The sequence below is a fragment of the Borostomias antarcticus genome (genome assembly GCF_949987555.1).
Source record: "Borostomias antarcticus genome assembly, chromosome: 11".
In the NCBI taxonomy this organism is placed as follows: Eukaryota; Metazoa; Chordata; class Actinopteri; order Stomiiformes; family Stomiidae; genus Borostomias; species Borostomias antarcticus.
The window spans coordinates 7435810-7463304 of NC_140244.1; the positions used below are offsets into that span (position 1 = coordinate 7435810).

General features: G+C 41.9%; 1 protein-coding gene across 1 annotated transcript in view; it reads right to left on the reverse strand.

Moving 5' to 3' along the window:
* The window catches only part of grm7 (glutamate metabotropic receptor 7), a gene marked incomplete at both ends in the record, with an annotated part of 314459 nt that overhangs the window by 90130 nt on the left and 196834 nt on the right, over window positions 1–27495 (reverse strand). The window contains one exon of the mRNA XM_084445591.1: window positions 7121–7321. Coding sequence (XP_084301717.1) covers window positions 7121–7321 — 201 coding nt within the window. The remainder of the gene's footprint in view (window positions 1–7120; window positions 7322–27495) is intronic.

Consider the following 27495-nt stretch of genomic DNA (forward strand, 5'->3'; position numbering starts at 1 on the left):
CTAAACAAATATAAATAATCTAAAATGATTGTCGTGCATATTTCAAATATGCATTAGGTTTATTAGGCGAATTTGAGTGTTATATACATCTTTGAGGGTTCTTCCATCAGCTAGTCATTTTTCGACTCGCCTTGATGTCTCTTTCAAATCTATACCGGGGTAATAGCAACTCCAGGCTATGAGCCCGTCACATAAATGTATGTGTGTGTGTGTGTGATCACGTTTTTGTGTGTGAGTTTGTGTGCATGCACTGTAATAATGACGGCACATACAAATATCACAAATAGCAAAATAGCTATTCAATTGTGCACACAGCTTATGTAAATAACTGCTATAACTACGCAACTCATTTTCAATGTGTCAAAATATCAGTTTGAACATAATAATCTAACCTGTGTGCTTAGAATCTGCTGTTGCCTGACAGATAAAACAGCATCTGAATGTGCTGTGAATAGTAATTTGCTAATGTGTGGCTAAAAATCCATACAAGGTTTAGATAACTCATGAAGATAGACATATCTCACAGCAGGACATACAGCAAAATCCTGAATGCTGTGTCTCTAATTTTAGATATGCTTAGTACACAGAGCTCCCGACTCATTGACACTTACCATGCTGGAGAGTATGCTAAATGCAGAGGAATAGCATCTAAGGTGACAATATTGCCATGTTCTGCTTCATTCATTGCAGGAAATTATAGTTAGTCAGTGTATTGTTTGTGTTTTGATCATACTTTGCATTATTTACTGCATCCATATGTATGTATGTATGTATGTATGTATGTATGTATGTATGTATGTATGTATGTATGTATGTATGTATGTATGTTTGTACATACAAATTATTAAATTATTATCTTGAGAACTGGGCACTGTATGAACTTGATATGCAGCAGTTGTATTGCTCAGGACCCCATGAAGTGCATGTGAAGCTGTTTGGATCAGCAGTCTGCACAAAATTCCAAGCAGGCACTTCTTGAAAAGAACAATAGCCTTTGGTTCTCCCTTCACATAAAAGTGTTTTATTCATAGTTACCCTGCAGTTAGGGAAATGTTCCAGTCATGATCATAGGCGTAGGAACCGGGGGGGATGGGTGGGATGTGTCCCACTCAATATTGGAAAGAGTTGGATTTGTCCCACCCAAAAATTACACTGTGATGCAGGCAGAGAAAAAAAAGTACATTTGAGACTTTTATTTTGAAATGTGCAACACCGCTACTGACTAGCTGTTCATTTTCACTTTTATCAGAGAGTCTGTTGTAGAGCAGGTTACCCCCACCGGCTTTGAATTTGAGGACAGTCTGAATGAGTAGTCTCTCAGTCATGTGGGTAAAATAGCAAACTTAAAGCTACATGAGATAGCGCGCACTGATAAAATAAGCACAGCGTTTTAAGAACCACACTTCTCACAATCCCCCACTCACTCGCTGTAATAATGGGGGGGAAATTATAACAAACGTGTGTGGCGCAGACTGGATTGGAAGATTGTAGCTACTTTCTGGAAGGATGGCTGCAATGCAGTTAAATACTGGTCTCTTTCTTGTATGTGCATGTAGATTTCATTTCATGGGGCGAAGTGTTTGTTGTCTTTCTGATATGGCAAAACGCATCAGGGCCGTTTCCACCACAAGATTGATAAGTATTAATATGAAAAGGTAGAAGTGGGTTGTATATAACCCAGAGATTGCACTGATCATTTCATTCCATGACTGAATCAATATTGACTGCCCCCCCCCACAGGAAATGTTCCTCAAAAGGGAAGACACAAGCCAAACATCATTATTAACCAATACTTGAAGCGATAACAGAGAACAGGGCAGCCTGCTAGATCAATAGCTGACCTCTGAGTGAGATACCACACACCATTATTTATGGTCCTTAAAAAGCTAAAGTCTAAGTCATCTGGAGTTGTATAAGGATCAACATTCCTCTTTGTCTAACATGGCCCTGGGCTAAGGTGGGCAAAGATGGAGGTGATCTGAGAAATGCTTTCACACTAGTAGCAGCACTGCAGCAGCAAGACTGTCGGTGTAGACACACACAGGCGTGCGAGCCACAGCAGTTCAGTGAGGAAGCTTTGCACAGGTGAGGTAAGGGGTGTGGCCCAAGACATCCTCTGTAAACTCTGTTTCATTATCCAGGGATAATGAGCAAGAAGCACCAGTGGTCTATCTTGGGCCACATCGCTTACTTTGCTACTGTCCTATATTTCTACATTGAGTTTTCCTTTGATAATGGCCATCTATAATATAATGTTTGATTTAATTTCATTATAAATTTAAAGGTACCCCGAGGAGTTTATTTTTGGTTACGAAACAGACAAAGACAAATGTCGTTTCTTGTATGTAGTTTATTTTTAGATTATTATTTCGTTATCGGGTCGTCCAGAACGTGGTCCGCCGACAAGACGAAGAATAATTTAAATATGACCGTTATATATAGTCAAAAGTAACGTTACTATTAAGACCTATGTAATTACCTCGTCGGTGGCGATCGTTCCGTTTTCAAAACACCCGGCTCAGGTAGCTAAGGTTTACGACAGTGCCGGAGGCTCATGGGAAATGTGGTCTTTTTGGGCGGAAAACACTTCCGCTTCCCGAAACGCCTCGTAGGGCCTTTAATTTATATTTAGTTTAGACAAAAAAGGTTAAGAAGTGTAAGCTCAATTATAAAATAATAAAAAACTCGACATTGAAACTACAGTGAAAGGTGGTAATGTTACTGCTATGATGTCACTATGACTATGAAGAGATCTTTTCACTGTCTATTTTTGCTGAGAACAGTGTGCCTCACGTGTGAAAAATAGGCTCCACGCTGAAACTCTAGATGATGAAGCATGCCTCAAATGTGCATCTCACGCAGGCCTTGTGGCTGCTCTCACCTGGTAACACGGCTGCCGAAATGAGAAGCAAGAGGTTCCGTGACCGTCACACACAGGTGTGGCATGAGCCTGACAACCACCTTAGCAAACTGTATGAACAATTGCAAAAGGCACAGCTTTGTTGACTGTCAACACTGTCACTGAAGTCCGTGTCTGAACAGAGTGTAAATGTGCTCCAGTGGGCCGGTCCTCTTCCTGGGTACAGGTCTATAATATGAATAATACTGTAATATCAACAACCTGCACGCTTCATCGACCTGCTGTAGTGGAGAGAGCAGGGCAACTGTTGTATAGGCCTGCCTACTCCCACTAATGCCCCGTTCAGACTACACAATATTTTTGTCTTTCACTATGGTCACCATGTCAGATTAGCGGTCACAGTTCCATAAATTCCTGCCGTGTCGTGGCTGGGACACTGGCAACACTACACGCATGACCGCGACCAATCATCGTATGCTGTCTTTCACGACCATGCGCGTGTCTTTGGGATTCATCCCTTTTAATCTACTGACTCAGTACCATCCAGTGACCTAAAATGCAATACATGTGAGGAGGGATAAATAATATAATACATGAATGGGGGCCTATTACTTATAAACTATTATGTAGGCTCCTTAGTGTTCTCATAGTTTATTATCATGGATGTTATAGCAGTAGCTGGCCATAGATTCGATTGCAATGTGGTCATCTTAAAACCTAAAATAGCCTTGCTTTTTTGTGACAAGTTGATCCTCTTATGATGTTCTGGTCTTTGCCATGTGGCAGAAACTGTATAAACACTTGTTTTGTTGGAAGAAGAGCGCAGATTGAACTAAATGCGAAGGGGAGTGGGATTCTGCCAGGGAGTTCAAATTTGGCACAAGCTGTCACGAAGAAGACAGTATGGGCTGTCTATCCTTCAAGGAGAACTAGGCAGGAAAATACAAAAATACAACAACAAAAAAGTGGGATTCTTCCAGGGAGTCGGAATTTGGCGCAAGCTGTTGTGCTCAGAGTCAAAGAAGAAAAATAAAATATAGAAAAAAATTATTGCGGACCCGTTCCTGGGTGTCACAAAGAGGGCTGTCTATCCTTCAAGGAGAACATGAGGTAACGGATGTGTTAACATATTAGCCATATTCATATTCAGGCCCGACGCTTGACACTTTATCCGCGACAAAAAATTGTCCCAAGATCAGGCTGAAATCATGTAGTCTGGATGAGACATAAGCTTGCAGTATTATACCGCACACCAGACAGGGCTTTTGACTATGAGCATTCACACATCTTCAGGCAGACTATTTCTTTGGTTCCATCAGGCAAAACTGTTAGCTAGCTAACGTAAGTGCCAGATAATGCTGTGTAGGCTAGGGATAACGTGACTGGACCAGTAGCCTAGCTCTGCCATGGTCCGAGTTAACGCTGGATCTTTCCCTTACTTTGAGCAGCACTGTAATGTAGCTACATTTTCAGCTGGTCTTTCTGAGTGAGATCGTGGGAAGCACGTTTTCCGAGTGGGTCTCTGTGTCCCGGCTGCATTTGTCATTGACTCGTTGTGCCAACAAATGAATGCCCCATAACCTATTATGGTTCACTCCTTTGGCGCCATCTGCTGGTTTGCATTTGTAAATCTCTTAGACGACTCGGCATTATAAGACGTTTTTCTATGAATTAAAGCACAAATAATCATATGACTGCAGAGCATAGCCTAAAGTTTTAGTGATCACAGTTTGCAGTCAAGCAAATGCAGGTTGTACATAGCTTGTAGCCTAGCTGTTGCTGGTATAAGAATATAGTTGTGTAAACTGTGACAAATGCTAATGCCTGGCTCTACTCTTACTTGGAGAATAACTAACCTGCAAACTGTGTGTGTGTGTGTGTGTGTGTGTGTGTGTGTGTGTGTGTGTGTGTGTGTGTGTGTGTGTGTGTGTGTGTGTGTGTGTGTGCATGTAGCCAGCCAGCCAGCCAGCCATCATGGCAGAAAAAATAAAAATGGACATACATTTTTTTTCTGCACCAAAACGCAAAGTAAGAATATTATGGAATAAAATACTACCTAAAAGAATAACTGGTTATTGTTCACAAGAAATGTGAAATTATATGAATTGTGGAAACACTAATATGGAAATGTTATCATGTCATTGGGCAGCAGAGCAGACAACAAGTGACACACCACCAGTTCAGGAATAGACAGGGAGAGACAGAGTCACAGGTAAATTAGACTTTTGTTGGCAGCATTATGAAAGCTTGCCAGCTCTCTTTCTCTCTAGGGCTCTGGATACTATGTTATTTAGTATGTTAAATTTGTGCAGGAAATATAAATAAATATATATATACAGTATATACTACATTATTTGATATTTCTCCTCTTGTTATAGCCAGATAAAAGTATTGAACCACCTGTAAAAATGCTCTAGAATACAGGAATTGGTATCTCTTCGCTTCAAATGTTTCAGGGGGAGGGCCCCCAGACTCCCCCCTTTTGGTGTCCCACCCACTTTAATTTCCCTTCCGACGCCCATGAACTGAATTATCTGTTACGTGCATTGGTTATAGGTTGGTTATAATTTCAAAACCCATACCATGTGTATAAATGTTTATCAGTGGGTCAGTAACTGTGCCGGCCAATTTCCTGGGTGGAGCTATGGAGTTGAGGCATGTCTGAGAGGGGTATAGTTAATAAATGATACTGCCCGAGGTGGCGTGAGGCGCGACAACCGGAAGAGCAAGGAGAGTGTGTGGGTGTGGCGGTCCATGACGCACGAAGACACAGGGATTGTGAACGCTTCAGCTCCAGAGAGGATTGAAGCTGCTTTCAGCCCGGAGAATTGTCTTGCTACTTCCTATGAAGGAGATGGTGCGGGCCTACAGCTCCCAATTCCCGGCGGAATGGGATGTCACCATGCCCTTCTTGATGTTTGCGGCTTGCGACACAGTGAATGAGTCTGCAGGGTTCACACTGTTCCAGCTGGTGTATGGCCAAGAGGTCCGAGGACCCTTACAATTGTTCAATGGCCGCCTATCCAAATGTAAGTTTGGGCAGGGGCAGGTCTCATAGACCCAGGACTAGGTGGGACTACATCTCCGCACTGGCCTGGGAGCGGCTAGAGATTCCCCAGGCAGAGCTGGTTGATGCTGCCAGGGAAAGGGATGTCTGGGGCCCTCTGCTGGAACTGCTGCCTCCGCGACCCGACCCCAGATAAGCGGATGAAGATGGATGGATGGAGGTCTCATACCTTGGCCATTGTGAAGGGCGTGGTGAAGTGCTTCCGCAGGCTGCTAAGGTCTGCGCTATTGCAGAGTTCCCGGTGCCAGGGAACCGGAGGCAGCTCATGGGAGTATTAGGGATGGCGTGGTTCTATAGAAAGTTTGTTCCGAACTTCGCGACTGTGACTGCTCCGCTCATGGACTTGCTGAAGAAGGGGGTCAAGTGGACACTGTCTGCAGACTGTCATGTAGCCTTAGATGCTATCAAGGCTATGCTGGTATGCAAGCCCGTACTAGTGGCCCCCACTTTGCGCGGCCCTTCTGCCTGGCTGTCAGTGGGGTGCTTCTTCAGGTAGGAGGTGAAGGTTTGGAACGGCCGGTGCATTTCTAAGAAACTGAACTGCCATCAGAATAACTAATCTACCATAGGGAAAGAGGCCATGGCCTTAGTGCTGGCCGTTCACCACTTTGAGGTACAGTATGTATCAAGTGGGAGATGTGGTACTGTACTTGGATCACAACCCTCTGATGGCTTAGTTCCATTGGTGGAATGCTATGGTGTTCAGGTGGATCCTGAGCTTGCAGCCTTATGGTCTGGGCGCAACCTGAAGGAACCAAAAGGGAGAGAGACCAGGCTGGCGGGACGACAACGACGAGGGTTATTAGTGTAATCTGTGCTTCATGGGGGGGAACGGAGGTCCGAGAACTGTTATCATTTCTGAGACCGTGTAGCTGGACCTGTTAGTAGGTGGGTTGGATAGCCGTTGGGACCTTCCGTCACGGAATGCAGTTATATATCTGAAAAAGGTGTTTTACAGAGCATAATATGGTATATTCTGTATATTATGGTATATAGAAAATACTCATTAGTGCGTACTGATTTGTATTACCAGGCGTAGTGCCAGTCCTAGTTCCTCCACTCACCATTGAAGATGGTGGATTCTGTTTCACTGGAAATATGTAAATAAATAAAAAACATACAAACATTATAACTCCCGTAACATGTAACACTAATTTGCATCAACGTGTAAGCACTGTATCTCATCCACTCACCATTGAAGCTGACGGTACGTATGTACTTCAGCAGCTTCTTGCCCCCGGCCAGGTCCATCTCTGAGCAGATGCTTGTGGTGTCGGGACACAGGTCCCTCTGCATGTTGTGGAGAGCATGGGCCATGGCATACACCGCGTCAATCACAAATTGCACCTTCCCCTCCTGCTCGTACCTAGAGTCCGTCCCTATCCTCTCCTGGCCTGGGGAGAGAGAGAGAAAGAGAGAGAAAAGGAGTTCATCTTCAAGTTCAAGAGATGGGTAGTCATCTTATATGAATATCTAGAATTTCACTGTTAGGCTGAATCCCATTTCTAATTTTTACCTCTACCCCTTGACCCTCGGGAGTGTCAAGGGCTAGTGGGTTGAAATCTTCCCCTATGAAATGGGTCACCCCTTCAAGACCGATACGTCATCAGCAGTCTAGTCTAATCTGCTACACGAAGCGGTAACAAGTGCAGATGACTAGTTAAATTTTGAGCATCACTCATATGCTACCAAAGGGGGGAAATGTGACATGGAAATGTGTGAAAATGTCAGACTATCATGCACAAATCAGCTTTAAAACAATGTTGTTAGCTAAGACAGCAGCATGTCATAGCGATTTTTGGTTAGGCGATGCTTGTTATAAAGAAAAGTTCTATAATTGAAACGGTATTAAACAAAAATGATACGATGGTAACATCGTTTTTAAATCTTTCTTAACGAAGAAAATATTAGGCTACATTTGTGCTTTTCTTTTCCTCTGAGACCAATTGTCCGCCTAATGTTAGTCTACCCAAAATGGACCACGACACACACATTAGAGCAAGTGGCTAATTTCTAAACCATTTGCCAAGATAAGGCTGTTTTGGCGGTGTACCATAAGCCCTGACCACCAGGTCATCTTGATGGCTAGCTAGTAAGAGTGTGCCCGAATACAGATACGTTATTCGGAAAGGCACAGATAATGCCTTGGAAACAGATAGTTTTTCTATCCGAAGTTACTCGTTATTATTCAGAGAGGAAAAACATGCGTCATCTGCATTAGCATATTGTTATGTTGATGAGTGAATCACAGGAGACGCCGCGCTAATCTGATGAGACCACTGGCAATCAGCGAGGTGGTAAGCGAAGGACACATTTTCGCTCACCCGTTGTCAGATAAAGTTGGAAGGTCAAGCAACAAGTTTCTTAATTCAGCTAATGTTAGCTGGTCATCATTTTGGTGGGTGTGGATTTGAAAGTGTGTTCCCCCTGCAGACTTACATCCAAGGTAAAGGGGAAAACATGGCTTTAGCCATAACGTAACATTATTGTCAACTAGACAATAACTTAAAAAAATAGGCTACACTCAGTCTGAGACAAAATGTGGCTTGTGGATGTTTACTACATATGTGGTACTGCTGCCTGCATTGTCGTAGTAGAGCTGCCAAGTTTTAAAACAGCATTGCACATTTAGCAGCGCACTTCATTCATGTCCAAACTCTGTTTTGCTCGCTTCATGTTGTCTTGACTCTGAGAGCGAATGTTGCTAGTCATGTGACAGCTGGCATCTGAAATGGTAGCTCAGCACCATCTACTGTTGTATTTGACAGTTGTCTTCCATCACATCATAGTTGTGTTATCTTGATAACAGACAGAGTTGGCAACTCGTTGCACTCCATTGAGAACCTCAATTTAGAATCAGAAAACTTTTAGTGGGCTGACTTGAACATGGAAATATATTTCAGAACAAATTAGCTGCCAATATTAAATCCATGTGATGCTTTGAATGCTTAAAATTGCATTGCCAATTAATATTATGTTATTGGAAAATATTATTTAACTTCCGGTACAAACCACATTCACTTCCGGTTTCGATCCGAATACAAATACGAATACAGATAATTATGTTGATTGAACAGATACAGATAATGACGTCTCAGTGTATCCCTACTAGATAGCTCCGAAAACGTCCGAGCAAATGTTCAAATTGGCTCGATCTTGATAAAGTGACCACAGATTTGTAGTTAAACAAGTACATTACGACCTTAAAAAAAAAATATATATATTCTGTGACATAACAACAGTAGTATTTCGGAACTGTGTGACATTCTCTTGTTGCTTGCTCATAGCCCATGGTTTGAAGTGTGAGTCTGAAAAATCTCAGTTTCGAGGGCTATTTAGCCCTCGCCCTTACCCCTACACTTGACACCCTCGAGGATCTGGATGACCCTACCCCTAAATGTGAACGCGCAAAATGAAGTGTTGGGGCATGGGGCAGGGCCCAGGGGTGAATTGGGATTCAGCCTTACAGTAAAATGATGATGGTGTCTTGTATTAGAGCATCCCTGTAATCCGTGCTGTATATTGGATGGAGAAACATTAGGTCTTTGCTGCTGGTATCATTAACATGATTGAGTGGGCCTGTGGGATTACACCAAGGCTTATCTGGACTATTTAATAGCTGCCTTATCTATGCTGGTCATGTCTCTAATCTGCCCTGGACAGTGCCCTGGCTACAGTTATCTCCTCACCTTGGCTATTCTGAAAGAATTACAGCAAAGGTCAGTACATTGCAAGCACATGTAATGGCACCAAATACACATATAGTACAATATATTCTTTCCTTTGTTTATGTTCAGCTGTTGTTTCCTGTTTATGTCTCTCTTAGTTGTTTGTAAACAAATAATGTATACCTTCCATACATTCTTATGATCTTGTTTGGCACAGTTGGTAAAAATGTGCTGCTTGCAATGCCCAAGTCCACCCGGGATCATATACCTAAAAGTATGCACTCATGAAGTACAGTCATTACCTCATCCCCTCTTGAGGCCTAGCTAACACTGAGGTGAGTGGAACTGTGTCACCACTACGGTGTTCCATCATACGGTATAGCTTTGGTTATTCACCTTTAATCGCATTAAAGGCTAGTTTTCATGGTTTGATATTGTATGTGACAAGTTTGAGCAAAAAGCTTAGTCGTACTCAATACTTTAGGTAAACACTTATTTCTGAACACTGGGGGAAAAGTTTCAATTTTACAAGGTACAGTGGGATTTCATGTTTTGCAGATACAATATCTGGAGAGAAGGACATCGCACAGCCCATTCACCATTTTTAAGCTATAAACTGCCTATGCAATTGACTAACTATACGAATGCAGTTCTATGGGTTGTGTATTTAATGAATCCCTATGTATTTTGTTGAGACATTTAGTATGTGTAGGCATATCTTCTCTTTGTGTGCTTAATGTTGTTATATAAAGTCCCTGACAAACAAATGCAATAAACTAATGTAATTTATATCACTAGGAGTTAGAGCAAATTGGGAAATGCCAACAGTACCCCCCCCCCCCCCCACACACACACACACACACATTGTAATGATATGTTCTGTGCTACAGTATATGAGTTGCAACTAGGGTACTGTAAGGCAGCAGAGATGTGGAATTAGTGGGCCCTATTTCTGGAGGGCTATCCCCCTCTCCATCTCTACACAGGAGCGTAATCACTTTAACAAGATGAGAAAGAGGGACACAGCTGCAGAAAGAAAAGTCAAAGATGACTCAGAAGTCTACTGTTGAAGAAGACAGATAATATCACTAAAAAGTGATAAAAAAAAAGAGTTGAGTGTAATTCCAGATTTGGAGATAAAGAAACAGTTGACTGGGGCGACATCTGTGCATTGTTTGGGCCAGGCAGGCACATAGCTGAGAGAGAGAGCGTACAAACCAACACGTCTCCATGGCAATGCCTCATTGCTCCATGTTTCTTTTGATCCTCCAAATACCCAACGGGTTTCAAAGCTAATTAGTCACTGTGGTTCCTTTAAGAGGGGGAGAGAATATGAACTAGAGAGCAGTGCTTCTCACATCCCTGCAGTACGTCCAACATTGCTTCATGGCTCGTAGCCCCATCACCACGCCAAACACATCCAACCCACTCATTCCGCAGCTGACAGGTCACTGGAACCTCTGTGAACATCAGCTCTCACTGTAAGCAGATCTCTGGTGCAGAGCAGGAGCATGTACACAGATACACAGACATACCTACACATAGGTATATACACACACAGTCACAGACACACAAATACACCAAAACAGAGGGACACCGACACACAGATACAGTGCCTGAGCCTCATATTTTGGAAGGCGCAAAAAACGGCGGTGTGGCATGCCATTAGCGGCACTGTGGTGTCAGGGTGTTGGCGGGAAGCACCAATGTGTTTTCGTGCAGTGTTGCACACTAACCACCAGGAGGCATCGTTGATCAAGAAGCATATAGTGGCTGACATTGGCTACCCTAGCATGGTGCACAGTTCAGTAGTTAGTTTAGTTTAGATAACTAAATGTTGGTCAATGCCAGTTGCGCTAATTAGCTGGCTGGCTAACGTGCTTGCTAACTTAACTCTAGGAGATTGACAGTATTGTGTTCAGGGGCGGACTGGCCGTCGGGAGCACCGGGAATTATCCCGGTGGCCTGGCGCGCCAACTGGCCTGGCCCGCGGTGAATGGCCTGCCCCCCGTCAACAAAACGAAACTGAAGGTGTACCAACTCACCGCGTCGGCTCGGCTCGTGGCCTGACTGGGGCTACATTTCCCGGTATGAAATATTCACCCAGTTCGGTCCTGATTGTGTTAGCATACTAACTTATCAGAGTTAACTAACTGCATCGGTTTTGGACAAATTTGTGCAAAGGTGTTCATGATATCACTAACCATTCGTGTGGGGCTACTCCAGATTGATTCTACTCAGCTGTCTTCTACATGTGAGCACATGGAGAGGAGCGGAGGAGGGGCTGTTTACAGACGGGGCCAGCGTGTGTGCGAGGGAGAGAGTGACAGAGGTTCTGAGCGCATAAACGCGCTGTGCGCAGTTCTACAATGAAATATGAGCAACATTTTACTGTACATAACATGTGACGAATAAAGAATCTGATTTGATTTTACCCATTATAAATAGTACAAAAAAAGGAGACTAAACAAATGTGCACATATCCTCTCGAGGACACAAGAGACACATTTGACCTACAATAAGTACCGAACGTTGGGAAATTCTAATACCGGAAATTCTAATACCTAATGTAATAGCTGCGGAACTGAATGCCCGATGCACTTGGTCAGACACTGCTATGTGAGATAGGCTACTAACACAATAAAAAGTAATGTTGTACACGTGTGCGGGATGGTCGCGCACCAAAATTTCAGATTTGCGGGATCTCTTAAAATTATGCGTGGTACCTGCAATCCTGCGGCAAATTTTATGGCCTGTATGGGCTAGTTATAGTTTTGATTTGATGTCGCTGAATAGGCTAGATTCCAGCCTACAGTTTCCAGTCCCTCGATAGCCTAATCTACAGTATTGGCGGTACGCTCCGCTGCCACTAGATGCTTCTTGATCAATGATGCCTCCTGGTGGTTAGTGTGCTACACTGCATGAAAACACATTGGTGCTTCCCGCCAACAAGCTGACACCACAGTGCTGCTACTGGCATGCCACACCGCCGCTTTTTGCACCTTCCAAAATTAGAGGCTCAGGCACTGTAAATGACACTTGCATGCGTTTACAGCTCAGGGCAGATGGTTCCAGCGAAAAAACAATAATTCGGAAGAATTATTAGCATTATTAAAACGGAGAGTTTGGATACTTGATTCTGATTGGATAGCAGCCATTGTATAATACTCTGTAACCCACGATTGCGACCACATAACATAAGTAAGGGATAATCAACAAATAGGTGTGCGTTAAATGGTTTTAAGGCACGACGTGGAGGTGAAGAACCACCCGATGCGCAGCGGAGGTGAAGCGAAGTGCCTTAAAACGGTTTAATGCACACCTGAGTGGATTATCCCACTTATACCATGGCCCCACATGCCAAAGACAAATAAATATGTGCCATTTACTCGCATTTTCTACATTAAAATATAAAGAAATGTTATTTATGTGTTGCTCATTGCTGAGTTTCATTATAGTCCCTCACTGCTAATACGATATGACACGACCTAGCAACCAAACAATGAGCCTAGCAACAATTAGGTGTGTTTCACAACCGCGGTAGTTTTCACATTATGAAATATATGGACGGGAATAAGCTGATGACTAATGCGCTCCTATGTATTTCATAACGCGGTGAAACTACCGCGGTGAAAAACAATCCAGTCCAGTAATCATGAGTTTGTAATTCCAGTAGTGCATTCTGGATGTTATTTTTGACTATTTCGAATCTTGAAGTGTTATTTTTATAACGAGCTTGTACTATATGGTCTATGGATACTTCTGCATTCTCCCACCCTGAGCGTGACGTAAGAGCGAAATGGCCGCCGTGTGAATAACGTCAATTACAAAAACGCATTAATCAGTCCGACTCCAACACTTCCACACCCCTACCAGCAAAAACGAGTGCTCTGGAGAACTGTTTTAATAACTGCACCATAGATGGAAATGTTCAAATAAATGTGAACCACCCGAATTATGAATATATACTGTAGGCTTATGTGAACAAGGCCTATCCAAATAGGCGAAATAGCCTATGTTGCCTGGCAACCATTTAATTCAGAACTATAGCCTATCGCGTAAGATTATGTAAGTACTAAAATTATAAGAATGATCGGTAAATAAATGATTGAATGTTACCCACTGCCTCTTGTGGTCAATTGCTTAATTATACAATGGGTAGTTCCGTCCTTAATTCTGATTGGCTGGAAGCCACTGTAAAATATTCTATAACCACACACCTGGGAACTCAGAACATTTTTTTATATATTAATGCGTCACCAATCCTCTTAATGACAAAACATCTAAACATTCGATCCAATTACCTAGCTTTCTATCCTTGTGTAGCTATTTGTTTGTTCATCTAAAGCTATGCTAGCTAGCTAGCTACCATCATTCTTGACAAGATGTCCACAGCTCTATATTGCGTCAGGCAGACTAAATAACATACAAACAAGCTTAACATTTCTTTGGAAACACTAGTATAAGGTTTGTTGGCATTTCGTTTGGACAGTTGATCCGTTTATATGTTGCACAGCAAACAAGTAGAACAGTATCAGTCATGGCTAGCTATTGTAGCTAGCTGGTTATCAATGTCAAGTCTGGCATGTTTTGGTGGTCGCATTTCATGTTGCTGGGTGTTTATTTTGTGAAAATTTACTATTGTAGTAACCGTTTTATAAAAGCAATAAGCCACTTGAAGCTGTGAGTTACAGTGATTTTAGAATAGCTGGGGGGCGTTGTTGGGCACGTGTAGCGTCATGCCTAAAACGCCCCTAGCTGTTGTAAAATGACTGTAACCCATGGCCTCTTGTGGTTTATTGCTTAATTATATCCTGCTCTGTGATTTATGTAGAGAGGATACCACGTCACACAAATTATCTCAATGCGATACCTTTCCCATTGGATGAAGGAGTGATCTGGCCCCCGGGTGATTACAGTTTTTTTGCTTCCCTCTGGAATATGTAGGGGTGGGTCCTATGCCCACGTCCCTTGTTCTCTGTAAAGCGCATTGTGTTGCCTCTGGGTATGAAATGCGCTATACAAATAAAGCTTTGATTGATTGATTGATTGATTGATCTAAACTTCTGTGAAATAGCTAGAAGTTCTACATGAACACATTTCCTTGAAATAACAACATAATTTAATTGTCCGATTATTAACCTTGAAGGAAAACAATGCTCGACTCCCAACCCGTATATTAACTTGATGAAAGATCTAATGAGGATTCTGTGACATTTCCTGTACCCTGGGGTTTTGGCTTTATATGATTATCCTCTTTCACGGAAGCCTAATGACAATATGATAATATTATTGATCCAAATGAGGAAAGCATTCATTTGGAAAAACACGAGAATGATATCATGCAATATCCCAGCACTATTTAATATAACTTGTGACTGATGGGAATCAAAGGCAGGAGAGGACAGCAGTTCAGCGGTGTTACTGTAGCTGAATAGAAAGATGGAAAGATACTGCTGTAGCCAAATAGAAAGATGGAAGAGTGAACAAAATAAAGAGGTATCTAATATCATGAATGCCTAATAAAGAGGTTATTTGTTTGAGTTGAGTATGAGACTGAGGAGAGAGCACCCTATCCATACTGCTTAATAATCTCATTATGTATTTGGATGCGCTGCTAGCAAGCCAAGTGGCTAATAGCTTCATCAGCAGGAGTCTGTTGGTTTGTCTAACAATGGAAATTACTATTCAATGAGGCTGGAATGTAACTACTAGATTTGTGTATTACTGGGCTTTGTATTTCAGAGCAGGTGTTCTGAGATAGGTGCCACTGCCTGGGCTCAAGCAGTTCAGTTCCTGCTCACATTGTCCACAGATGGAAATAGCTCAGTGTGGATTTCGGCCAAGCTACCCTTCACAACAGACACTGACTGTGCCATCTATTTTCCATTTATAATCCTGCCCCTTCCCTCCATATCATCTGTGTCAGTTCAAAACCCTTACAACCCTTTGATGTGGTGTTATTCCCACACTATGCAGCATGGGTCCCCCCCCCCCCCCCCCCCCACCCACATCTGCCCTCTGATGCGTGCAGATTGGTCCCTTGCACCACTGTTGTTGTCTGGGGGCCTTGGGCCTCAGCATAGAACCTGCTCGATCTAGATCCACTGGAGCCCAACACTAGTTGTTAATTCATACACACTCACCTCTCATAGGTGGAGATGCCTGATAGGAGATTGGCTCCATCAAGACCTATTGTAATAGAAGTAAGGGATAATCAACGAGTAGCTGTGCGTTAAACGGTTTTAGAACCGTAATAGCCTACTGTACCCATATATCTATGACTGTAGCTACCTGATATTGCTAGATAGCAATGAGCGAAGTGTAGGCTACTGCATATTTGCTGTGCAACATATACATCGTCCAGCTGTCAAACCTAGTTGCCAACAAACTATGTATGATAGCCAGACACCTGATTGTCCTCAACTCAACAAAAAAAAGTATTGTTTTCATGTCGTGACGGGACGGGATGTGTCATACCATAGAAACATTAGAGCTATCAAAGAATCAAAGAATGTGACTTAGCCTTAATAAATCCTTTATTATGCACTTATTAACAATATGTTTCACGCAGCTCCCCCAAAAGAGCTGTCTTTGTGTGTTTTTGTGTTTCACCACTAAAATATTGCTTTAGTATGTAATGTTTTATTCACATTGTTTCAACCTTGACCACATGTAGTGCTCATTCCAGATGGGGGAGCTGCGTGAAACATACTGTTAATAAGTGCATAATAAAGATTTAAGATAGATAAATAAGATTTATTAACCTTAATAATGCATTGTCTCGCTTTAGATCCACTACTGCAAAATTGCATAGTTAACTGTTAATAAGTGCATAATAAAGGATTTATTAACCTTAATAATGCATTGTCTCACTTTAGATCCACTACTGCAAAATTGGGTAGTTAACTGTTAATAAGTGCATAATAAAGTATTTATTAACGATAATAATGCATTGTCTCACTTTAGATCCACTTCTGCAAAATTGGGTAGTTAACTGTTAATAAGTGCATAATAAAGTATTTATTAACCTTAATAATGCATTGTCTCGCTTTAGATCCACTACTGCAAAATTGCATAAGTGCATAATTAACTGCTAATAAATGCATAATAAGTGCATAATAGCAGTCTATAAACAGTTAACAAGCTTCTTATAAGTGCTTATAAATATCTTATAATCTAACAATAAACATGTTTATGCTATTATTAAACACTTGTATAGTCTAATTTACGCATAATAATGTCTTATAAGCATGTTATAAGGATTTATAAGGTCCTTATTGCCTATTTACTAACGTTTATAATCTATCAATAAGAGTGTTTATTATGCTATTATTAAACATTAATATAGTCTTATTAACACATAATAATGTCTTATAAGCATCTCATAAGGATGTATAAGGTCCTTATTACCTATTAATTAACGCTTATTACGGATGGTTACTATAAAGCGCTTCCGCGGATACTTCCACTGAAAAATGGAACGTTGCCAGGCAACGACAATGCTACAGCAGATCTTTGTAAACATTGATCTGGACACTGCCACGGCTACTAATAAGAGGTGGATTGATATTAAAAGATGTGCAAACATTCCATTTTAGCGTGGGGATATTGTGGTTATCGCCACGGCTGGAATGCAAACTGGCCAATAGAGACAATGGACCGGATCTATACCGTTGTATAAACTGTGATAATGGTAGAGTATGTACAGCGGCTCATACACTGAGGGACAGAGCAGTGAAGCAAACACCCAAGGCTCAGTGTTGGGTCCTGTCCTTTTCACAATCTATATTAATGATATTGCCTATGCACTAACTGGCTGTCATGCTCATCTATATGCTGATGATACAGTCTATTGTATTGCGGATACTGTTCAAGAAGCCATTGAGAACCTGCAGCTGTCTTCTAATGTGCTGCAAGAAGCTCTCACCAATCTGAAACTAGTCCTTAATCCCAGTAAATCTAAGTTTATGTTGTTTTCTAGAGCCAGGATTACTGATTATGATAGGATCCATTTATTAACAGCTAATGGCTCGCTTATTGAGAGAGTCACTGAGTACAAATATCTTGGTCTGTGGCTGGATGATAAACTCTCTTTCAAGCTTTATGTAGACAGTCTAGCCTCTAAGCTGCAGCAGAAAATTGTCTTCCTGTACAGAAACCGTTCTAGCTTTTCTATGTTCAGCAGGAAGAGAATTGTTCAAGCTGTTTTCTAATAACTATTACACTATGGTGACACAATCTATAGACATGATTCAGTGACTACTCTGAAACCCCTAGACTCTGTCTACCATTCTGCCCTAAGATTTATTACGGGTGATAGTTATGACACCCACCACTGTGTTCTTTATGATAATGTAGGATGGTCTCCTCTCTCTTTAAGGCATAGCTATCACTGGTATTTGTTTATTTTCAAAGCCATTATTGGTAAACTTCCATCATACATCTTGTCTCTGTTGGACTGGAGCCTTGGTACCTACCAAACTCGATCAAACGATCGGCTTGTTTTTAGGGTTCCTCGAGTGCATTCTGAACTTGGTAGAGCTGCTTTTTTCCATGATATTCCTTATACCTGGAATACAACAGACTCTAAAGCTTGAGGGACTTCCTTTAGTCGCAGAGTTTAAATCCATGGCTCTTGACATTTGTACTTCGACCTGTAACTGTTTTTAATTATTATTATTATTATTATTGTATTTGTTCTGCTGTTATTTGTGTAAAATAAAGGAGTAGAAGAACATTTCCCTTTGATCAGATACTCAGCTGAGAGAGCTAGCAATCTGGGAATCATGTGTTTTTATTCCAGAGACAAAATAATAGTCTACTTCTAAAGAACACCTTAATTCTAGAGATTTACCAGTGAATATCTGTTCCTGTACATATCACAGTAGAAGTATACCAAAGCTTAAGTTGCCTGCTTTACTGTAAGCCTGGCTGTGGTGCTACTAAAGTCTGTGTGTGCGTGTGTGTGTGTGCGCGTGTGTGTGTCTGTGTGTTTACATATGTGCACAGGGCTGCATTAAAGTACCATGGGCCCTGTGACTAGTAGTAATAGAGTGGAGCCGGTAGGATCCGTCGCTGTGGAGTGCGGTTATTTAACATTTTTCTGTGCTGTCCTTTCAGCGGCATTTCGCAGAGCGGAGACGGATGTTCGAGATTAGTTGATCAATTTCCAAAGCTTTTAACTAGGGCTGCCCCCTGAAAGTCAACGAGTCGAATCATTATTCGGAGACCCTTAAGTCGACTGAGTCAAGCATTTTTTTTGCTCCACTGTCAAGATATGCTGGTGGGCTAAGACCACTCACCTGCCTTGTGATTTACAGTACAGTATATAGGACAGGCCAATCATTCGTTTTAGACCGAGGTTATTACCGCAGCTATTTGTTGTGCAGGAAAAAGAGACTGAAGACTGACAGCCGAGGGAGTAGAAGGCACAGAACCACTCTCCGGTATGAATTATGAGTTTAGTCTACTATGCGCCAGCATACGTGCATTTCCCAAACGGAATATCACAACACCGAACACATCATGTAATGACATTTGCAAAAAATATAACAAAGTGCTTCTGAACCACATACTGCACCTTTAACATCATGGATGTAGACGTGTGACATGCAAACTTTACGATGCATATTTTGCACTGTTTTTTGATCTAGTTTTACAAAATTGTCCCACACCAGTTATGCGAAATTGTCACTGAAAAGTGAAAAAGCAAGACTCCTGCAGCTGCATACAGACACATGCATTCGCACACTGCTCCTCTCCCATTCAGAAAATACTGTAGGTCTAGCCTACGTTCCAATTTCATTTTAATAATACATTTGTTTTGAATAGACCATTATATGCATACTTTTCTATGTGAAATCAAACAATACTGTAACAAAGGGGTACTTGTGGTACTTTGTTACCTATACCAGGTGCATATGCATCATAACTGCAATATTTGCACAAGCATACATTTGCACAATATAATGATGAGACAAAGCCAATACTTCTAGTTTTTATTGATTGTTGAATTGTTTGTTGGTGCGCGTTTGTCTTGCTCAGCAGTATTGGTGATGATTGTGAACTCCACCTGAGAAGAGCAAACAAAAGATGTCATATAAGTATCATAAAATGGGATTTGTGCAATATGATGGTTGAATTGAACACATTTTAGAATTGTTTGGTCAAGTACTTACCATGCTCTCTTTGTTCTGCAAGTGTTCGGGCAAAAGAGTCCCCAGAGCTCCGAGCACCTGTATTTATAGTTCCAGGAGGGAACCATGTGCTAGAATTGTCGAGGGGGGGTAGAGTGTTTGTTTGAGGGGAATGTTTAGTTTATTCATAGGAGCTGATATGTATTGAAGTAAATGGAATATTGTATTTGTGCATTATGTATTTGATGTATTGTAATTTATAGAGATGTGGAATGTGTAGTGGTAATATTGAATTAGATAATGTTATTTGCATTCCCCTTTGACATGGTATCGTCCAGGTTCATTGCCTAGCAGTAGTATAAAAGGCTGCCAGTTCCATTAAGACGCTGCTGTAGGTTGGACCTAGGTGAGCGTAGCTACAGTCATGTCGCTCATTTTTAACGTCTTTATGATTTTTCTACTTTTGTCATGTCCTGTTTTTGGTAAATAAATACACCCTTGGTCGCACCGTTACCTCGCCTCAGAGCCTCTTGTGCTGGGAGTTAGGCCGCTAAGCAGGTCAATCTAACAAATACCAATAATCAAATATATTGAATTTTAGGAAAATTTTTAAGAGAGACATCCGAATATCATTTCTGAGCTCAGTTGTTTCAGACGTTGAAAGATTATGAACTACTGCTACTGAAGCCCCGAAAAGCCTGTGCATTAAAACGGCCGTGTGTGCGCATGCGTGCGTGTGTGTGTGTGTGTGTGTGTGTGCATGCATGTAAGGGTCTCATCTCGTCCAGCGAGCTCTTGGTGCCAGGGGTATTCTGGATGTCAGTCACCCTAAGACGGTGGAGAAGGGATGAACACAGCTCATTATGTAATTGAAGGCTCTATTCTAGGAGGGGAGACTTGCAAGCTTTTCTCTCATCTACAACAGAGAAAACTCCCAGGGCAGAACAGATATCATAGGAGCACATGCCAAAGGGAAATAGAGAGGGCGTGAATGATGAACTCCTGTAGAGGGATAGGTTTGCAAAGACAACAGAATAATGTGGCAGTGATCAATAGTCCCAATAAATGGTGTTCATTAAAGAAGAAGACTGAGTTTAGAATGTACATCATGGATTGTGCCACTAATTGCAAGTAGAGTATTGATCGGTAGCCAGATATATGACTTCCAGACATAACACTCCCTAACACGATGATAGCTCAGAGGTTCAGTGAATGTTCATTAGATGTTAAACTGCAGCCGACCCCTCATTTGGTGACCAATATGTCATTCCACTGGCACTGTGCAAATTTATCATATAACGAGGGCTTGCGGAATTAGGTGGAAGAATGTTGTTGCCAAAAGCAACCACAGGTTGTGTTCAGGGAACTTGGCAAGCTACATAGTGATGTGTTATCAAATCCCCTTTAAATAATGAATAATATATAACATTCACTGCAAGGCTTTGTGTTAAAGAGGAGATTCAAGTGGTTTACCCTCACTCTGGAAACACAAATTGAACATGAAACTGAAGAATTAGGAGCCGGAAATAAAGCATAAGTCTATGGATAGCCTATATGGTCTATAGATGCTGAACTTACTACAGTGGGGAGCTTCTAGCACGTATCAGTGCTGCAGCATTTCAGCACCACCAGCAGGTGGTGTCTTTGAGCAGATTTAGCAGGCTGGGCTCACAGTGTATTTCTCCTATAGTCTACGAATGAAGACAAGCCTGATCATTGCATCACTAAATTTCACACATTCTATGAAGGTCAAGCACAGTACAGACACACACAGCACAACATAATATGAGTACCTTATGTCTATTTTTATGTGAAGTACTGCATGTACATTTTCTGTGTTTGTAAAGCACCTTGAGCTGCATTTATCTGTATGAAAAGTACTATACAGATAATGCATTATTATTATTATTATTATTACCTTGTATTCAAACACATTTTTTTCTCCATCTGGATGTAATTGAATTATTATGAACATATCTATCTACAGTATCTATCTCAGTAACTGACACGTCGGGTCAAGATGTGATGTCTGTTAAGTCATAATTATGTGCAAAATAGCATAGTCCGTTATCAACTGGTATTGCGAACAATGGCTAACAATAGCTAACTTGCTTAGAACTACAAAGATGGGATGAAAGTGGGGTTTTTGCGTTTTGTTTCTGGAAAGCATTCAACTGGGATGTGACATCGTCCCGGGCACTAAATCCTGAGCTCCCATACAAATGGAACGCAGCATCAGATATAGTCGCCATGAGTAAAGATCACTCATTATTTAAAAGTATATCTGGACATTAACTATCGTGTGCATACAGAGCTTGCAGAGCAGCAGGTTTGAAAGTCTTGTACAAGAACGCCTCACGTCAGGATACTCTTCTCCCCTCCACTTCGGTTCCTACACAATAATCCCTACGCCTATTTTTATGTGAAGCACTGCATGTCAATTCTCTGTTGCAAAGCACTTTGAGCTGCAGTTATCTGTATGAAATGTGCTGTACAAATAAAGTTTCATTATTATTATTATTACCTTGTTCTCAAACGCATATTTTTTCTCTATCTGGATATAATTTAATTATTATGACTATATCTATCTACAGTATCTAGTTTAAACTAGTATATTATTTGTATTATATTGTGTATATTGTATATCGTATTGTGTATTGTGTTTATTGATGTCTATTGTATTGTGTATATTGATGTCTATAATCAAAATTCTCATGAGATTTCCACCCTCGAAAAGATCCAGAATTAGCAAATCACTCTTTCTTTTGCTGTCACTTAGTGTTGTATTTATTAGGCCTATTTTAGTATAAGTATTGTACTACACTGTGATGCCTTGTCTACAGTGGCGTGCACAGACATTTTGGGGGGCAGGTGCTCAGTGAAAAATGAGGGCACCTTGTGCGGCGCGCAGAACCGCTGGCTATCCTATTGTAGTAGTGTGAGTGTGCAAGTGTTAATTACGTAGCCTAATGTAAGCCTAAGGTTAGGCTACTACATAATACTAAATATTCAGCTTAAGTATACTGATAGCTTCACATGCTGTACCAATAACAAATTCTACCGGCAATGTCTGGCAAAATTACAAAGCATTTTGGGGCATTATTTTTACACGCTTTTAATCGAGAATTGATCGATGTCACCATGGGCCACATACAGTACACTGTAAATAAATACATTTAAAAAAGTTAAAAAAAAAAAAATCAAAAGGGCACTTGCCTGGTCCAGAAGGCAAAGGGCAGGTGCTCTAGCACCACCTAGTGTCTATCTGTGCACGTCCCTGCTTGTGTAGGCTATGTTGCGTATTTGCATTACTTTCTCTAGGGCATACTGGTGCTCTAGGACCCCTAGCTGCCAAGAATCGCTCTTTTATCAAAAGTCTGGGTGTTACGTTTGATAGTGCCTTTAAATTTGACAAACAAATAGCCTCCGTAGTAAAAGGCTCCTTTTTCCAGCTAAGGCTCATGTCCAAATTAAAGCCCTACCTCTCTCCAAATGAATTGGAGAGGGTTATCCATGCTTTTATTTCATCCAGGTTGGACTATTGCAATGGTCTGTATGTGGGTCTAGACCAGCTCTCCCTGCGACGCCTGCAGCTAGTTCAGAACGCTGCTGCCCGCCTCCTGACTGGTACAAAGAAGCGAGACCACATCACACCGCTGCTGGCTTCCCTGCACTGGCTCCCTGTTCGCTTCAGGATTTACTTTAAAATACTGCTCCTTGTCTTTAAAGCACTGAATGGCCTGGCCCCTCAGTACTTAGCTGAACTTCTCCATGTTCGCACCCCAGCTAGAGCACTGTGGACATCAAATGAGATTCAACTGGATGTCCGAAGGTCTAGGCTAAGGATTAAAGGCAACCAAGCTTTTGCAGTGGCTGCCCCGAAGCTGTGGAACAGTCTGCCACTCCAAATTCGGTCTGCCCAGACCCTAGACATTTTTAAATCACAGCTTAAGACTCACCTGTTTTCACTGGCTTTCTGAGGCTAGTTAAGCCATACATCCCTGGCCCTGGTATGATTGTGTAGTTTTAAACGGTGCACTTTTATATTCAGTATTCTTTGTATGTATTGTCTGTTTTTTTGTTTTTTTATATACTGTAAAGCACTTTGGTGCAACTTCCTTTGATTTTAAATGTGCTATATAAATAAAGTTGACCTTGACCTTTCATGAGTGCTGCAATTAACGTGCATGGACAACGTGCAATTTTCATGAACTGTAGTAGGCCTAGTATTGCGCAGTATTTCAGTATACTGTGACTGTAACGTTAGGTTGGTCAATAAAACAAGCTTTTACTTCCCAAGTCTGGTGTCTTTATTTTAGGTCTGGCTGCATGCCTAGCTGGTTACACTTGTTCTGGCGCTAGACTATATGAAGCTAGAACTAGTCTACCAGTACACCAACCCCGCCACCTGTTGAGGAATTTACATCCAAACACCTTAAACCTTTGTTCTCTCTCTCCTTTTGTAATTCATCACCTCCCCCAAATATTCACATAGCTGTGCTAACATACAAAATGGCCTCCAGGAGGCCATACACTTTGAATCTGTCTACAACAGAATAACCATCCTTCGTCATCCTTTGTCCCCAATTGCCGCCTTTTTCTCATGTCACATGTCTGTACTCTTGGCCACGCCTGCCATTTCATATGACGTACAATGGAGTAGCCAATCACATCCTGGAAGCACCATACCTGTGTTTTGAACACATATAAGGCGGTACTAGGCGAGCTTAAACTCACTTGTCTGGATCAACCACTCTGCTGCGTTGTCCAGAAAATCCTTGCGCTCGTATGTTTTCACAATAAACCAGACTTAACCTTTTGAGCGAATCTTGGTAAATCCTTTTTACTAGAACAGTAATTCCATTACAATTTGGCGACGGGGATGGGATCGGCTGCTGTGAGTTTACAAGGTAATAATAACAATTAAACGTTATTAATTAAACGTTTCACATTCTTTAATTTAAATGCTCTGTTGTAAAGCACTTTGAGCTGAATTTATCTGTATGAAAGGTGCTATACAAATAACGTTTAATTGTTATTATTACCTTGTTCTCAAACACGTTTTCTCCATCTGGATGTAATTTAATTATTACGAACACCTATATCTAGGCCTACAGTAGCCTATCTATCTCGGTAACTGACGTCGGGTCAAGACGTGGTGGCTGTTAGGTCAAATGCGCAAAATAACAGTATTGTAAATATATTTGTTAGTAAAGATGTGGTGAACGTGGGGGTTTTGCGTTTTGTTTCTGGAACGCATTCAACTGGTAGGCTACTCGTAAACCCCGGAAGTAAATTTGAAGACGGGGCACCAGCTAATGTACCACCACCTATGGGCAGGCGAGCGGTGGTGCGAAATGCCGTAAAGCGCCTGTTAGAATACCGCGGGTCAAGTTACATTCTTATGTTCCCACATCTGTATGTTTTCACAATAAACCAGACTTAACCTTTTTAGCGAATCTTGGTAAATCCTTTTTACTAGAACAGTAATTCCATTACAATTTGGCGACTCGGGACGGGATCGGCTGCTGTGAGGTTCGCCTGGAGTGAACAACGAAGGAAGCCAGACGTGCGGAGCAGTAGCGAGCTCTGGAAAATCTTCTCTCTTTGCGCCTATTCGCATTGGTTCGGAGAAGTCCGCCTCGTTGGTTTCACTCGGCTAAACTCACGGTACGTTGAAAAACGAATCCTTTTATGCTTGGTATTTGCCTTGGTTTCGTTTCAGATTGTGTTGGTCTAGATTGTTGAAAACAGAAACCCCCGGGGTGGGTTTAGTAACTATGTAAGGAGTTGTGACTCAACAATAGATATATTATATTGTATTGTTCTTGGATTTCGTCCTTGTTTCGTTACTAGGGTATATGCCTTTCAGAAGAAGTGTGATTTTTTGGTCTCGTGATTTGTTCCCCTGCAGTTGATGTACAGTTAAGGTTGTTTATCGGTTGCAGTTTAGAACGGTTTTGAGTTAATACGCCAAAGTTGGCACAGAACGGGCTTCCCTTTGGCCGGTCGCGGGAGTTGTACCGTTGAATGTTTTTCTCAGCGAAGGTAGCTACTGGGAGTGGTTTGGTAGTAGTCCATCCGCGTTTCTTGGAGAAACGTTTTCCCCTTTATCCCGGGTGGTTGGGTAGCTTCCAACCAAGAGGCTGGTGGTTCAGCCGGGCAGGCAGGCATATGGTTTTTGCTTGTTGTAACGTGGGCCTTTGTTCGTCTTTTGTGTTGTGTGTCCCTGTACGGGGTTGTTCGTTTTGTTGTTTACTGTTTGAGCTTCGGCTCTTGCCTTGTATTGTTTGTTAAGCGCGCCTTTTATCCAGGTAAAGTATTGTAAGTATTTTGTACACTGTTTCGACTGTTAAATCCTAACTGCTAGAATCTAGTAGCTGGTCGCCTGGGAGACGCAGAAAACACCACTCCGCTCTCCCGTGATCCGCCATCGAGCCAGAGGGAGAACAAAGGACCAGTTGCTGGGTAAGTTACTTAGCGGTTTAATGTGTCTGTTTATTTCGAAATTGTATTTCCTTTGTTTATTTCCCGCCTTGCTGTTTTAACTATACTTTTCTTTTCACCGTTAGTTTTGAATTATAGGCTGTAGGGTATTTGTGTTAATTATGAATACCAATACTAGTTCGCTGTCTGGGCCAGCTAAGATTGTTGCGCAAAGGTTTTGGGATGATGCTTGTATGCAGTTTTTGCTCTGGGCCAGACATTCTGATTTCCCCCTGTCCGGTACACTCTTGATTCTCGAGTTGGCGACTGTTAGGGCTCAGTTACAGGCGTTTGAGATGACTAGATTAGGAAGGGAGCCTGGAAATGCGATAGATTGGAATGCATTCAGGAAGTGGGAAATAGTCGCACACGAGTGTTTTTTCAAGTCAGAAAGAAGCGTAGCTGAGGAAGTTAATCAGAGAGATGAATATTCAGAGTCCCTTCCCCCTCCTAGTCATTCCGTTTTGAACTCTATAACGCCGACTCGGCACTCAGAGCTCACACATCCTTCCCAAACTATGACTGGTTCACCCGCTGTTGAAGCTGCCGCCCCGCCTCCCAACTCTGTTTTTCCGTCTGCTCCCAACCAACAACGACCACAGGGCCGTCACATGAACAAGAATCGTAAAGGTAGAAACAGAACGGACTACAGGATAAAAAAGAGCGAGAGAAACGAAAACGGAGACAAAACTGACGCGTGTTTTCATTGTGGTAAAACTGGCCACTGGATTAGAAATTGTTACAGTTACCGCAGGCAAAATGAGAGGGAGAATCCTGGAACCTGGGATTCGGCGCCACCTGCTGGGGTTCCCTTGAACAACCCACAAGGTAGATTTTAACCAGCCAATATAGACTTTTTTTTTTTTAAGGTAAATAAACAGGACAAGACAGATGTAGCTGAGGACGTAAGGTTTGTACATGATAGTGGGGGGATAGATAATGTTTGCCAGTGTCTTGATCTGAATACAGCATCTCCTAACCCAATTATATATTTTTAATGTTTGTTAAATATCTCATGTTTACAGTTTGAGGCACATTCATCGGGTCTGAGTGTTTTTCTGAGTGTTTTTACAGACAACTGTCGTTCCGGGAGTGATGGGTGAATGCCGAACCAGGAGACGGGCACAGGACCGGAAGTGGAGATGGAGGTTACCGGCCTGTTTCCCTACAGATGGGCGACCTGTGGTTCGTGGGATGCAGGGCCAACGCCATGTCACCGACTCACCGTGAACGACAGATAAGTATGACAAAGGGAAGAGACCATTTTGTCCGAAG